Source organism: Pteropus vampyrus, unplaced genomic scaffold (genome assembly GCF_000151845.1).
Source record: "Pteropus vampyrus isolate Shadow unplaced genomic scaffold, Pvam_2.0 Scaffold40, whole genome shotgun sequence".
NCBI classification, from domain to species: domain Eukaryota; kingdom Metazoa; phylum Chordata; class Mammalia; order Chiroptera; family Pteropodidae; genus Pteropus; species Pteropus vampyrus.
In genome coordinates, this window is record NW_011888821.1 from 7644900 (window position 1) to 7659841 (window position 14942).

General features: G+C 44.6%; 1 protein-coding gene across 1 annotated transcript in view; it reads left to right on the plus strand.

Annotated features, from left to right (window-relative positions):
* The window catches only part of ABCC1 (ATP binding cassette subfamily C member 1), a 126668-nt gene that overhangs the window by 66547 nt on the left and 45179 nt on the right, over window positions 1-14942 (plus strand). The window contains exons 9-12 of the mRNA XM_023529668.1: window positions 118-408; window positions 1788-1949; window positions 8064-8156; window positions 10438-10641. Of these exons, the coding sequence (XP_023385436.1) occupies window positions 118-408; window positions 1788-1949; window positions 8064-8156; window positions 10438-10641 (750 nt within the window). The remainder of the gene's footprint in view (window positions 1-117; window positions 409-1787; window positions 1950-8063; window positions 8157-10437; window positions 10642-14942) is intronic.

The following is a 14942-nucleotide window of genomic DNA, read 5'->3' on the forward strand; positions in this document are numbered from 1 at the left end:
GCGAGTCGAGAAGCCCAAGGCAGAGGCACCTTGTCATGCAGGAGTGGGTTGGGCGACGGCGCAGGCCGACCACCACCCACCACCACGGGTTTGGCTTTCCATCTCCAAAATCGAAGCACCGACGCCTGCCCGGCTTGGGAGAGAGTCAGAACGCCGAAACCAAAGGCCCCTTCCCTCCGCGCATGCGTCACGGTCGCGTCAGGCCGGGCTCTGTCCTTGCTCCTTCGCAGATTGCTCATCAACTTCGTGAACGACAAGAAGGCCCCGAGCTGGCAGGGCTACTTCTACACCGCGCTCCTGTTCGTCAGCGCTTGTCTGCAGACCCTCCTGCTGCACCAGTACTTCCACATCTGCTTCGTCAGCGGCATGAGGATCAAGACGGCCGTGGTCGGGGCCGTCTACCGGAAGGTGGGTGGGGCGGGCAGGTGGGTGGGGCCGGCCTGCAGGCACGAGGTCTCCAGGTTGATGTCTCGACGTCGACTTCGACGTCTCCTGCTGCAGCCCCAGAATCTGTAGGGACTTGGCTGGGTGGGTCGGGACCACTGCAGGGGCTTCCAGCCCAGCTTCTGGAGCAGCAGCACGAGGGCGGACTAAATGACTGTGGATGGCAAGGATGGCCCGTTAGGCGTTAGGCCTCAGCCAAGCCGATTTCAGGGGCGAGCCTCTGGGATGTCCATGAGACCCGTGACATCTGTGGTTAACTGGGTTTCTTAGGTGGTACTTGATTTGGGGACATCCAAGTGCAAGTCCTTGGCTCTGCTCTGCATATTCTGTGTTTGAGCTTCTTGTAGCTCTCCACTGGAACTGAGCAGATGGTCCCTTCCCTAGGTGACAGAATACTTAGCAGGCATTTGTGCACAAACACCTTTAAAGGAACTGGATTGTCTGCTTGCTTCCTTTGTTCCTTCGCCTCTGGGGGAAGGACACGCTTGGGTCCCAGGGGCTGGGAAGAGACGGTCTAGCAGGTGTTCAGGAAAGATGGACTAGACCATTGGTTCTCAGTCCTGTCTGCAAGTTAGACTCACCTGAAGAGCTTTAGATGCTTCCGGTGCCAGACTGTGCCCCAGCCCACTAAACCAGGGCCTCTGAGGGTGGGACCCACTAAATCAGGGTCTCTGAGGGTGAGACCCAAGTAATAGTTTTTCGAAAAGCCCCCAGGTAATAGTGTGAAACCACATTTGAGAACCAGGGCGATTTTGTCCCTCGGGGGATGGTTGGCCATATCTGGAGATATTTTTGGTTGGCATAACTGGGGATGGGAGAACCTAGTGGGGAGAGGCCAGGTTTGCTGCTTAACATCCTGCAGTTCACAGGACAGCCCCACCAAGAATGATCCACCCTCGGAGTCAGGAATGCCAGGGTTAAGAGACCCTGGCCTAGACTTTGGTCCTTCAGTGTGTCTGGGTACCAGCAGCATCAGCATCACTTGGGTGCCTGTTAGGAATGCAGAGTCTCAGGCCCCACCCAGACCTGCTGAATCAGAGCCTGCATGGTAACAGATGTCCCAGGTAAGGTGTGTGCACACTAAAGTGTGAGAAGCCCAGGTGTAGGTGACCTCTGAGGTCCCTTCCGTATTGAAGAGCTCGGTGGGGAGGCAGTGAGTGCTGCTGATATGAGCGAGGGCTTTGTGATGAGACGATGCAGGCAGACTAGTCAGGAGAGGAGGAGGAACGAGCAGCAGCCTTTCCCTCCTTGAGCAGGCTTCTTCTTCCACACAGGCCTAGAGGCAGAGTCCAGGGCTCCTTGCCTGCCACACTCACCCTCCTTCCCTCTCCTTTGTCCCACAGGCTCTAGTGATCACCAATTCCGCCAGGAAGTCCTCGACGGTCGGGGAGATTGTCAACCTCATGTCTGTGGACGCCCAGAGGTTCATGGATCTCACCACGTACATTAACATGATCTGGTCAGCCCCTCTGCAAGTCATCCTTGCGCTCTACTTCCTGTGGCTGGTGTGTGTTTGATGTCATTCCCATCGTGTGTAGGGAGGGACCCTTGTGTGTAGTCGGTGGGCGCGAGAGAGAGGGTGTCGATGATTAGAACCTCTATAAGTCACTGGTATTTCTTGCTGTCACTTACATTTTATCTTCTGGCCTGTCAGCTAATTCCTGGATATTTTAGTCTTCAGTTGTTGGGTTTATATTCTCTTTGGTGGCATGATATTTGTTTGCATTTGTCTTTTTTTTTTGACAGCACACGTAGTTAACAACCTTACAACATACACATCATATTTCTCCCACTGTAGCCTCCCACACACTAACAGAGCTCATTTATTCACTAGTCCTGAATTATGCTGGTCAAGATTCTCTTGGTTGCAAGGGGTAGAAATCTATGAGGTAGACGTGGCATAGGAGGATTCTGAACACAGAAGAATGGCTCAGTGACCAGGAAGACAGACTGGCGGAAAAAGCAACCGGTCAGAACAGCAACAACAACAAGAAAAGAATGGAAGAAAAAGAAGGCTAGTCTAAGGGACATAACATCAAGTACTCAAACATTTGCATTCCAGGGATTATAGAAGGAGAAGAAATAAAGAAAAGAACAAAAGTTTATTTAAAGAAATAATGGCTGAAAGTTTTCCTAACTGGGAAGAGAAACAGACATCCAGGACCAGGAAGTACAGAGAGTTCCAAGCAAGGTGAACCCAAAGAGACCCACATTAAGATATAATTAAAATGCCAAAAGGTCAGGCTAAAGAGACCATCTCGAAGAAAGCAAGAGTTACGTGCAAAGGAAACCCCACAAGGCTATGTCCATTAATAAGCTGATTTCTCATTAGCAACTTCACAGGCCAGAAGGGAGTGGCAGGATATCTCAACAGTGTTGAAAGACAAGAATCTACAACCTAGAATAATTTACCCAGTAAGCTTATCCAGAATTAAAGGAGATAAAGAGTTTCCTGGACAAGCAATGGTTCATCATCATTAAACCAGTTTTACAGGAAATATTGAAGGGTCTTTAAGCAGAAAAGAAAAGTCATAACCAGAAATAAGAAAATATGAGAAAGGAAAAAAAAATCGCACAGGTAAAGCCAAATATTTAATAAATACAGTGAATCAGACATTTAAAAACCTACTATAGAAATCAAAAGAAAAAAGTATCAAACTAAAGCTACAATAAGTAGTTAGGAGATGCACAACTCAAAAAAATCTAAAACGTGACATAAATAACAAAGTGTGGAATGAGGAGTAAAAATGTAATCCTTATAAAATGTATTCAAACTTCATATATTAGCTTAAAATAAACTGCTATAAAGAATGATATTCATAAACTTCACAGTAACTACAAAACCAAAACCAACACAAGATATCCAAAGAACACAGAGAAAGGAACCCAAACAAAATACTGAAAAACAAGAGCAAACCTCAAGAGAAGAAGAAAGGACACAGGAGAACTATAAAAAAACAACCAAAAAACAATTAACGAAATGGCAGTAAGTACATACTTATCAATAATTACTTCAAAGGTAAATGGATTAAATGCACCAATGTAAAGACATAGGGTGGCTTGAATGGATTTTAAAACATGACCCATCTATATGCTTGCTGCTTATAAGAGCAGCAGTACACATACAGACCGAAAGTGAAGGGATGGAAAAAGATATTCCATGCAAATAGAAACTAAAAGAAAGCTGGGGTAGCAATATTCATATCAGACAAAATAGACTTTAAAACAAACGTAAAAAAATACAAGGATATTAATTATAAAAGGGTTAATCCAATTGTAAATATGCACCCAACATAGGAGCACCTAAATGTATAAAGCAGTTATTAATGGACATAAAGGAAGAATTCCACAGTAATATAATAATAGGGGATTTTAATACCCTACTCACATCAATAGGTAGAGCATCCAGACAGAAAATTAACAGAGAAATAATGGCCTTGCATTCCACATTAGACCAGATCAACTTAATAGACATTTATAGAACATTTCATCCCCAAACTATAGAATACACATTTTCTTTCAAGTGCATATGGAACATTCTCCAAGATAGATCACATATATTAGGCCGCACAACAAGCCTCAATAAATTCAAGAAGATGGAGTTAATATCAAGTATCTATTCCAACCACAATGGCATAAAAATAGAAATCTACTATAGGAAGAAAACTGGACAAAACACAACTACGTGGAGACTAAGGAACACGCTCCTAAATAGCCAATAGGTCAAAGAGGAAATAAAACAAGAAATTGAAAACTATGTTGAAACAAAGTAAAATGAATATACAACTTTTAAAAATTTACAGAATGCATCAAAAGCAATTCTGAGAGGGAAATTTGTGGCTATATAGGCCTACCCCAACAAACAAGAAAAATCCCAAATAAACTGTCTAACTCTACACTTAAAGGAACTAGAAAAAGAACAAGCAAAACCCAAAGTAAATGGAAGGGACTAGTTAAGATCAGGGTAGAAATCAATAGAAATAAAAAATCAGTGGAAAATCTCAGGAAAGCTAAGAACTGGTTCTTTGAAAAGATAAATGTAATTGATAAACCCGTAGCCAAACACATCAAGAAAAAGGAGAGTGGGCCCAAATAAATAAAATGATCAATGAAAGATAAGTTACAACCGATACCACAGAAATACAAAGAATCATTAAAGAATACTATAAACATTATACGCCAACAAATTTGACAACCTAGAAAAAATGGATATTTCTAGAAATACATAACTTTTTAAGACTGAACCAGGAAGAAATACAAAATCTAAACAGACTGATTACTAGCAATGAAATCGAAGCAGTAATCAAAAAATTCCCAATGAATAAAAGTCTAGGACCTGGAAGCTTCACAGGTGAATTCTACCAAACATTTAAAGAAGAATTAGTACCTGTCCTTTTAACACTATTTCAAAAAATAAAAGCGGAAGGAACACTTCCCGTTTCATTCCATGAAGCCGGAATTATTCTGAGACCAAAACCAGACAAAGCTGTGAGGAAAGCAGAAAATTTCAGAACAGTATCCTTGATGAACATAGATGCAAAAACTCTTTGACATCGCTTTTAACATTATCTTTTTGGATCGGTCTCCTTGGGCGAGGGCAACAAAAGAAAAAATTAACAAATGGGACTATATCGAGCTAAAAATTTTTGTACAGTGAAGGAAACCATTAATAAAACGAAAAGACAACTTACTGAATTGGAGAAGATATTCACAAATGTTTCATCCAATGAAAGGTCAGTATCCAAAATATATGAGGAAACTCATACAAATTAACACCAAACAAACAAACAATCCAATTGAAAAAATGGACAAAGGACCCGAAGAGACATTTCTCCAAAGAGAACATACAGATCTACAGACATATGGAAAGATGTTTAACATCACTAATCATCAGAGAAATGGAAATTAAAACCCTTGTGAGATGTCACCTCACACCTGTCAGAATGGCTATCCACTGATAAGTCAATAAATAACAAATGCTGGCAAGGATGTGAAGAAAAGGGAACTCTTGTGTCGGTGGGATTGTAAATTAGTGTAGCCACCATGGAAAATAGTGTGGAGGTTCCTCAAAAAATTAAAAATGGATCTACCATATGACCCAGCAATTTCACTTCTGGGTGCTTCTCTGAAGAAATCCGAAACACCAATTCAAAAAGAATAAATGCACCTCTATGTTCTTTGAAGCCATATTTACAGTAGTCAAGATATGGAAGCAACCTAAGTGTCCATCAGTAGATGATTGGATAAAGAAAATGCGGTGCATGCATACAATGGAATATTATTCAGCAAGAAAAAAGAATGATTTCTTGCCATTGGTGACAGGTTGGACGGACCTAGAGGGTATTATGCTAACTGAAATAAGTCAGAGAAAGACGAATATGGTATGATTTCACTTATATGTATAATCTAAAAAAAAAACAAAAACAAAAGAGATACTGACTCACAGATACAGTGAACAAGCTGATAGTTGCCCAAGAGACGGGGTGGGCAGATGGGAATAATAAGTACACAACAAATTATCTGTCGAGTTGACTGTAGTTTACATTTTTTGTGTGTATTTATAAAACAGATGGCGAATGATTATAAATTGTGTAATAATGAAACTTAGAAAATAAATACCAGAATGTAAACATTAAAGTAAACGTCTTTTCAGGCAGTCATCTTGGGGTATCCGCTTCCCCAGAAAGTGCTGCCAGGGGGGAAGTATTTTTAGAACACTTCATTTAGAATTGCCTTTGGGGTTGATGTATGAACCATTAAGAAAATTAGTTTGTTTACAATGAAGGTTGCTGAATGTTATTGACAACTGGGGTCAGATAATTCTGTGGTCAGGGGCTATCCTGACTGTAGGATGTTTAGCAGCATCCCTGGCCTCTCCCCACGAGATGTCAATAACACAGCACTCTCCCACGCTCTGGCAACCTACAGTCAGGAGAAATTCCTACATGGTTGGGAGCCGTAGGTTCAGGCCAACAATAGGATTTCTCTATTTGACCATCAAGAACATGGTATAGGATAGTGGATGACAGTGTGGGCTCTGGATTCAAATCCTGCCTCTTCCATTACTAGCTCTGTGACCTTGTCACTTAATGTCACTAAGCCCCAGTGTCCTCCTATGTAAATTGGTGATGATAATGGTACCTCCTGTCATAGGGATGTTGGGACAATGGAGGGAATTAATGCAGGTGATGTGTATGGAACAGTGCAGGGTACACAGATGAGCTCAGTTTGTTTTAGTTACTATTATTTGCTGTCAGAGTTGATTCTGAATGGTTTAGATTGTTGGTAGAAATCACTTTTCGCTCTGAAGGTAGAGTAATCTTCACTGGGCACAGATATGTCACAGAAACCATCTGGATAAACAGTAGCATTTTTTTTTTTTTTTTTTTTTGGAACTACAACTGGAGCCTTGCAGGTGACTACTTGGAAGGGACAAATAGTTCTGTTTCCTGAATGCCTAAGGGGAAAAAAATCACATTACCCTGTAGTTCTCTTTGTAAATGAGTAATGCACCCTGGGCCAGCTTCTCAAGCTGTCTCTTTGTAGTTATGGAATTTGAAAGATATGGATGTGTATCTTGTCCCGGGCCTCTTAACCACTCTGAGACAGTAGTTACCTTCCTTGCAAAGGAGATAAGAGAAAAAAATCTACAAATCCCTGTCAAACAGCCCTGAAAACCCAGAGTTTTTCTAAACTCATTTGGTGGCAAAAGCTGACCTGACGTGAAGCATTTGTAATCTTGATTGTCCCTCTCAGTGTGAATGTACCTATTTTGCTGCTGAAAAATCAGTGCATTTGATTACGGAGTGCTGTACCAAGCCCCGGTGGGGGTGGAATACAGTGGAAGGGCGTGTACCCCTGTGACTGGGGTCCCCAAGACCATGCCAAGTAGATGAGTGGCTAGGAGGACTCAGGACTATAATTTATTATAGCAGGATGAGACGCAGGCGGCAAGTTTTTTGAGGGAATCCAGGCACAAACTTCCAAGAGTCTTCTTTCACTGGAGTCACACAGGATGCCCTATAGCCCCCAGCAACCGGTTGTGACAGCTTTGTGGCATGTTACCAGCCAGGGACGCTCTAGAGACTGCACGTCCAGGATTTTTACTCGGGGGGCTGGTCACACAGGTAGCCTCTGCCACATACCAAACTTCCAGACTCCCAGAAGGAAAAGGAGTATTCAGAACACCATAAAGTTTGTGCAAACAGTTCAGGCACAAGGAGCCACTCTTATCAGTTCTGAGGATGGTGGCAACCCTCCCAAAGTCCAAGCTCCCAGGCACCAGCCAAGGGCCTGATTTCTAAGCTGGCCTTCAAACCAGATAATCCTTCAGGCCAGCTGTGTTAACTCTCATCTGCTCAACACTTTATTTCCTTTCTTAAATTCTAATGAGCAAAACTCACCCGGTCCCAAGGGTTTCAGATAAAGGACGGTGTACCTGCATGTCCTTCAAGGGGCTGTGGGACACTGAGAGATGCTCAGGAATAAATCTGGAAATTCTTAATAGCCCATCCTTGGGCATAAGTACTAGAACTGCCCCTAACTCACCGGGCAGAGAGCATGGGGCACCTCAGCGGGTGGAAACCCTGTGTGAAGGCCTGTTCTCTCTCCTTCCTTAGAACCTGGGACCCTCCGTGCTGGCCGGGGTGGCCGTGATGATCTTCATGGTACCCCTCAACGCAGTAATGGCCATGAAGACCAAGACCTACCAGGTAAGGCGTCTGCCCCACGGGGCTCCCCGCTGGGCCTGGGCCCGAAGCCTTTCCCCCTGGGTTTTCGTGGAGTTCCTTCTCCTCAGGAGTGGGAGTGGGAGTGGGGTCCGCAGCCTTCCTGGGCTCCTTCTTGGAACTTCGCCCTGTAAGGAGCTCTAACAGATGCCTAGGCCCCATGCCTGTGGTTCTGGGTCGCCTGGCAGAGAGCGGGCCTGGGCATCGGGAGTTTTTAGAGCTTCCCAGGTGATTTACACTGGGCAGCCAAGGTTGACGGCTTCTGAAAGCATTAGTCCTAGTGACTGAAATCACGTCTGTGAGCCTCTGAGAAATTCTCTGTTTCCCATGGAGTTTATTCACTTATGTGCGTGGGCGTTTTTAAGAGTTGAGTAAATATCACCCCCTACTTTTTCCCCGTTACCTTATGGTAGGCGCAGTGTTAAACTATTTATTTTCGGAGATATTTTGTATTTTTTAAGTTGTTAAATACCCAAATAATAGAGTGAATGCCTTCTCATAAAAAAATGTTCAGATAATACAAAAGTGTATACGTATAAGTGTCCCTACCCTCTCAACCACGGTGAAGACATCGAAGCAAGTTCTTCTAGAACTTTCCATGTATTTATGTAGAGCTCTGATTGCATAGTTAGGTTTGGGGCGGGGGGGGGGTGGGGGGGGGGTGTGTGTGTGTGTGTGTGTGTGTGTGTGTGTGTACTATGGCATTGTTGCCACGTCCGTTTTCACACTGACGGGGCTGTCTAGCTGCCTGATGCCATCATCTACATCATCTGGCACCGTGTCTTGGGGATTTTTCTGACTTCATGCTCTTGAATTGCTGCCTAATGGCCCATAACAGGGACAGGCCAGAGTTTATTTCTCTGCTCCTCTGTCGATGGCTATTGAGGATGTGCCTGTGCAGTTTCAGATGAGAGCTCCTGGCCGCGCGGGCGGTACGGTAGGGGAAGGGAATTCCAGGATGTGGGCCTGCTGCAGCGAGGCCTCATCATCTGAGGGTGGAGGGAGGGAAGACAGGTAAGGAAGGGGGCTTGGGGCCGTGTCACCTTCCATCCCGCCGACAGTTAGGCTTCCACCTCTGACACAGCACTAGTCACTGCCTTCATGTCGCTTAGAGCGTCCTCATCTGTGACCCAGGAATGACCGTAGGACTTAATGATAGGGTTCTTGTGAGCATCGAATGACTAAATGCGTGTAAAATGCTCAGAAAAGTACCTGGCATATAGAAAGACCAGGATGCTATCAGCAATATTTACTAGCTGCGTGGCGTGGAGTCAGTACCAGTGCTGGCTGCTGCGGAAACATTTCAGTATTTTAACAACCATGCACTGGCTGAAAATCAACACAGAAAATAAGGAAATGGAAGGAAAAACCCAACGTCTTCTTTCTTGTGTTTGGATCAGCAGAGCGGGCTCGTGTCCCTGGACACCCGAAAGATTTTTCTTCTCTCTCTTTTTTTTTTTTTAAATTTTTATTTTTCAATTAGAGTTGACATTCTTGTTATTTTATATTAGTTTCCAGGGTACAGCATAGTGGTTAGGCATTTATATAATTCACGAAGTGATCTCCCATTTAGTACCCATCTGACACATGCAGTTATTACAATATTAACTATATTCCCTATGTGTACTTCATGTCCCCATGACTATTTTGTAACTGCCAGTTTGTATTTCCTAATCCCATCACCTCTAATCCCTTCACCTTTTTTCACTCAGCCCCTCCCTGTCCCCTCCTATCAGTTTGTTCTCTGTATTTATGAGTCTGTTTCTGTTGTATTTGTTGATTTATTTTGTTCTTTAGATTCCATGTGTGAGATCATATGGTATTTGTTTTTCCTCTGACTTATTTCACGTAACATAATACCCTGTAAGTCCATCCATGTTGTCACGAATGGTAAGATTCCATTCTTTTTACGGCCGAGTAATCTTCCGTTGTGTATAGGTCCCCCGTCTTTATCCAGTAGTCTGTCGATGGGCACTTAGGTTGCTTCTGAAGGATTTTTCTTGCCTCTATTTCTCAATTTTAAATTTGATAGGTTTCTCTGCTTCTAATGTAGTGTGATTCAAGGCAGTTTTTTTCCTTTGATAAGAGTCTTTTGGAGTGTTCTCAGGGTCAAGAGCAGGGTTCATGGGAATTGCGGGGTCAGCGTTCCCAGCCTCAGGAAGGCCATTTTTGGGGACGTTGAGTGATGGTGTGATGCCAGAGCCAGAAGTGAGCGGGCTGCCCCCGCCCCCCCCATGCCATGCTGATTGTTCTTCTCTCTTTGAAGGTGGCCCACATGAAGAGCAAAGACAATCGGATTAAGCTGATGAACGAAATTCTCAACGGGATCAAAGTGTTAAAGCTTTATGCCTGGGAGCTGGCATTCAAAGACAAGGTGTTGGCCATCAGGCAGGAGGAGCTGAAGGTGCTGAAGAAGTCTGCCTACCTGGCAGCCATGGGGACCTTCACCTGGGTCTGCACACCTTTCCTGGTGAGTGAAGCCAAATTTGTCTTGGCCCGCATCATTTTATGTTCTGTTTTGTTTTCCTTCTGACCTAATTTTCAAAGGTCACTACTTCAACAAGGCCTTCTCCGATCCCTCCTTTTAAAAACTGCCACACACATTCCCCTTTATTTTATTCATTGCCTCTTCGTTAGCTTCCAGTCCAGGATCTTCAAAGTAGCCAGTTCAGGAGCTGTTTGTTATAGGTCCTCCACGAGATAAGGAGTTCGCCCTGGAATGTTCACCAGCGTTCTCTGCTTCCTCTATCGAGAAAGTCTTGCTAAGAAAAAAAAATGTCAGCTGAGCTACACTGAGGCTTGGTGCCATTGTTGAGTTATGGTGTCAGCTTCTCATCGATTGCTAATTGGTCACAAACTTGGATTGGCGGTGACCCACATTTTGAGTGAACCACATTTTGAGTGGCAGCGCCAAACACACTCTAAAATTTACTTATTCTTTAATTTATTGTGTCTCTCTTCACTAGAATGTCAGCTTCAGGAAGGCAGAGATTTTATCTTTTCTATTAGCTGCTGATCCCACGCCTAAGACAGTGTGTATAGCAGGTGCCCAACACATGTTTGTCATTCATTCTTTTTTTTTAAAAAATCAAATCAAACCATGTTGAAAGTTATAAAATGAAAAGTATATTGTCTTCCCCCCCCGCCCCCTCCTCCAAAGTGACAGTTTTGCGTATCTTTTCAGAAAAAAAGAAATGTTTATGTATAAAGTTATTTAAATAATGTTTTTAATATATTGAAATGGAGTCATACTATACATAGCGTTCTAGCCTTTTCTGGACAATATATGACCTCTCAGTTCATGCATTCGAATCTGCTTCATGTGTTTTAATGAAGCATGCTTGTCCAGGGTGTGGCTGTGCCAGAGCTGACTTAATTCATTTCCTAGTCCTACCACACAGGTGGTCCCAAACCAAAAGACCATATGGGGATGGATCTTGGGAGCCTTTATGTGCAGTTGACAGTTAAGAATGGTTAAGGATGAGTTTCAGATCGTGCCAGCTGAAACGGAATCGGAATGTTGACAGTATTCCCCCAAGGCGGTTTGAGAAGCACTGGCAAAAAGCAGGAGTAAGTAAATATTTTCTGTAAGGGACCAACTAATATTGCAGGCGTCCTGAGCCACATGGTCTCCGTCACACCTGCTTAGCTCTAGGTAATATGTAAATGAATGGGTGTGGCTGTGTTCTCCACGCCCCCCCCGCCCCGTAAACATTTATTTATAGACACTGAAATTTGAATTTGATATAATCTGTATGTGTTATTATTATTTTAAAAATGTAACATCCATTTTAAGCTCGCGGGCCAGACACACACAGGTGTGGCCATGGGCCACAGTTTGCTGAGCCTCAGCTGAGGGGAATGGAATGTTCTTCTGAGAGTCAGGACATCTGCTAAATTCTGCTGCCAGCTCAGGGCGTGACCTGAAGCCGGCCGTTCCACCTTCCTGCCTCCGGGTTTTCACATATGAAACGTGAAGGGGTTAGGCCACAGGGATGTCACCTACGGGGCCCTCCCCTCCCTCCCCTCCCATCAGATATTCATAGTCAGTCATGGTGTTTTGTCCCCCTGAATTATGTTCAGTCAGCCCTCCGGGTGACCACTGTCAACTGACTAGAGTGGCATAAGAAGGGACATCTAGCTGTTCTGGGACTCCGTGTCCCCTCAGGTCCCTTCCAGCTCTAATGCTCCATCCAGCATTCTAGGCCAGAAGGTTCTGCTTTCTCTTTCTTTGCTCACACTCTGATCTCCCCGACTTTCTCCAGGTCTTCGATGACCGTCTTTGATTTTTAAAAGTAAAAACAATATAAGATGGGATGGTGGTTATACAGGAGGTTCATTTTATTATTTTTTTTCCAAACTGTTAAACTGTCTCTCTGTGTTTCTAGCTGTTAAATGTTCTCTTTTGTATATATGATACATTTTATTTTTATATCGTAATGCATTCCCATGGTAAAAGTAGTTAAAAGCTCTTCCTAAAGGTCTGTAGCAGGGCTTCTCAACCTTACAACTGTTGACAACTGGAGCCCGATAATCCTTTGTTCCTTCGTTGGGGGTTGGGGTGCTGCCTTGTGCATTGTAGGGTGTCTAGCAGCATCCCTGGCCGCTACTCAGTAGATGCTAAGTGGTACCTCTCCCTCTTCCTCCCCAGTCATGACACTCAGAAATGCCTCCAGACCTTGCCAAATGTCCCCCTACCTGAGAACTACTGATTGGCATAAAATAAAAGGAATAATTCTTTTCCTCCCCAGACTCCGGCCACCTAGCTCCCCTCCCCATTCCGGCTTCTTCCGTGTATTTCCAGAGAGAGCCTACATACACACCAGCATGACGGTGACTGTGCATCAGCAGTGTTATTCAACTCATATATCTCTTTTATTTATTTTCATACGAGTGATAGGAAATCATTACAGAAATCCAAAGCATTTTGAATCGACATTTTTTTTTTTTTTAATGGGAAAAGCTCGGCAGCCAGAGGGAGCAGGCGACAGAGTTTAATCCATGGATTGGGTTACACTTGGGAAGTGTAACCGTTTGCTTCGCACATTAGATCCTCTGACCAAACCGAATTTCCGCCCTGTCACGTGACCGTGCTGGCACTTGGCTTCTCGTCTTCTGCCCTGGTTTCTTTCCATTTAGGAAGCCATGAAGCCAGATATGCTTAAGAATGGGACTGGCTTTTCTTGACCATGAATTTGCCACTCAGTGTTGGGGCGGGCAACGGGCTTCCCAAGATGGAGTTTGTAGAGCTGTCGGGCATGCAATAGATGAGCCTGGAGGGTCAGTAGGGACCTTGGCCCTGGCCAAGACACCAGAGCCTCTGACTACATTAGGATAAAATATGTAGCCCTTGGTTCTCTTGGAAGATGTGTGTGTATTCTTTCCACTGGAGGATTCCTGCGCTTCAGGGATGATGGGGTGTTTACCCACCAGTAGGTGTGATGGAAAGCAGAGGCCTGGGGAGGTCGGAGAGTAATGGGGACGCCCTATGGCAGGATTAATGGGACTGTTTTCTCAGGATGTGGAGCCCGGCATTTATCACGTCCACTTAATGTACTTTCCTAAAATAGCATCTGCAGGCAGCCGGCATTATTCAGCATTTTCTGCCTTGGAAGATTTGTGAGCTTCTTGCCTTCTACTTACCTTGTACCTCTGTTCGTTAGAATAATTACCATTCCACATGGGGGGGTGTCTGCTGCGTGGTTCCCTGCTGACCACATCACGCGTGGCCCTTGTGAACAAATGGTGCACACTGAGTAAAGGTGTGTAGCAGAAAGGCTGAACGAATGAACGAATGAATGAATGAAATATTTGAATAAACCGTTAGGCAGGAACTATTTTGCAAGTGACGGAAACCTAAGTCAGATTGATTAGAGTGAAAAAAAAAAAGAAAAAAAGAAAGGGATTTCCGAGTCACAAAACTGAGCAGTCTAGGAAAGTGCTGGTGTGAAGCATGGCTAGGGTTTCAGGCATGGCTGCATCTAGATGCTCCAAAGATCTGTCTCTCAGCGCTGCTTTTTCAATGGTGGCGTCTTTGTCAGACAGGTGCTCACCATGTGGTTATAGTTCTTCCTCTCATCTCAGTAACTCCTGTGAGGAGAGAGCCCCCCGCACCTTTTCCCATTAGTTCCTATGGGATTGAGTCTCGTTGGTTGCAGTTGGCTACATGCTTATCCCTGAATCACTGGGGCCCGGGAGATGGGCTGCTTGAATTGGCCAGGCCTGGGTCGCGAGCTTGGGGTGGGTGTGAGCGATTCATCTGTGGCCAAAGCTCATAGACTGAAGTTGGGGGAGGTTCAGTTCCCCAAAGGACAGTTGGGGTGCTGTTACCCACAGCGGGGGATTGAATGGATCCTCGGCAGGCAGAAAGAACTGGTGTCCACACAGAGATGTCAGATATTTTAGGGGTTAGGCTGGTGTGGATGGTTCAGTCAGGTGCCGTGTTTCATAGTGGAGGCACCGTGAACACTTAGAGCAGGACAGGTGTTCTTCGTGGTTTGGGAAGGATTCCTCGCTTCCTTGACCCTCACACATTACGAGGGGGTAGCAAACCCCAGCTCCATACTGCCTACAACCCCAGTAACCCCAACACACTTCCAGACACCCCCAATAGAACCTGGTAATACCTGTTTCTCACTAGACTATGAGTCTCAGCATCTCCACGCCCGCCTCACCTCTGGGCACAGAGTGTCCGGCACACAGTACGTGCCCAATTAGTAGTCGATGGATGAATGAATGACCTCCACTTCCTGGAGAGGCCAGAGCTATGGA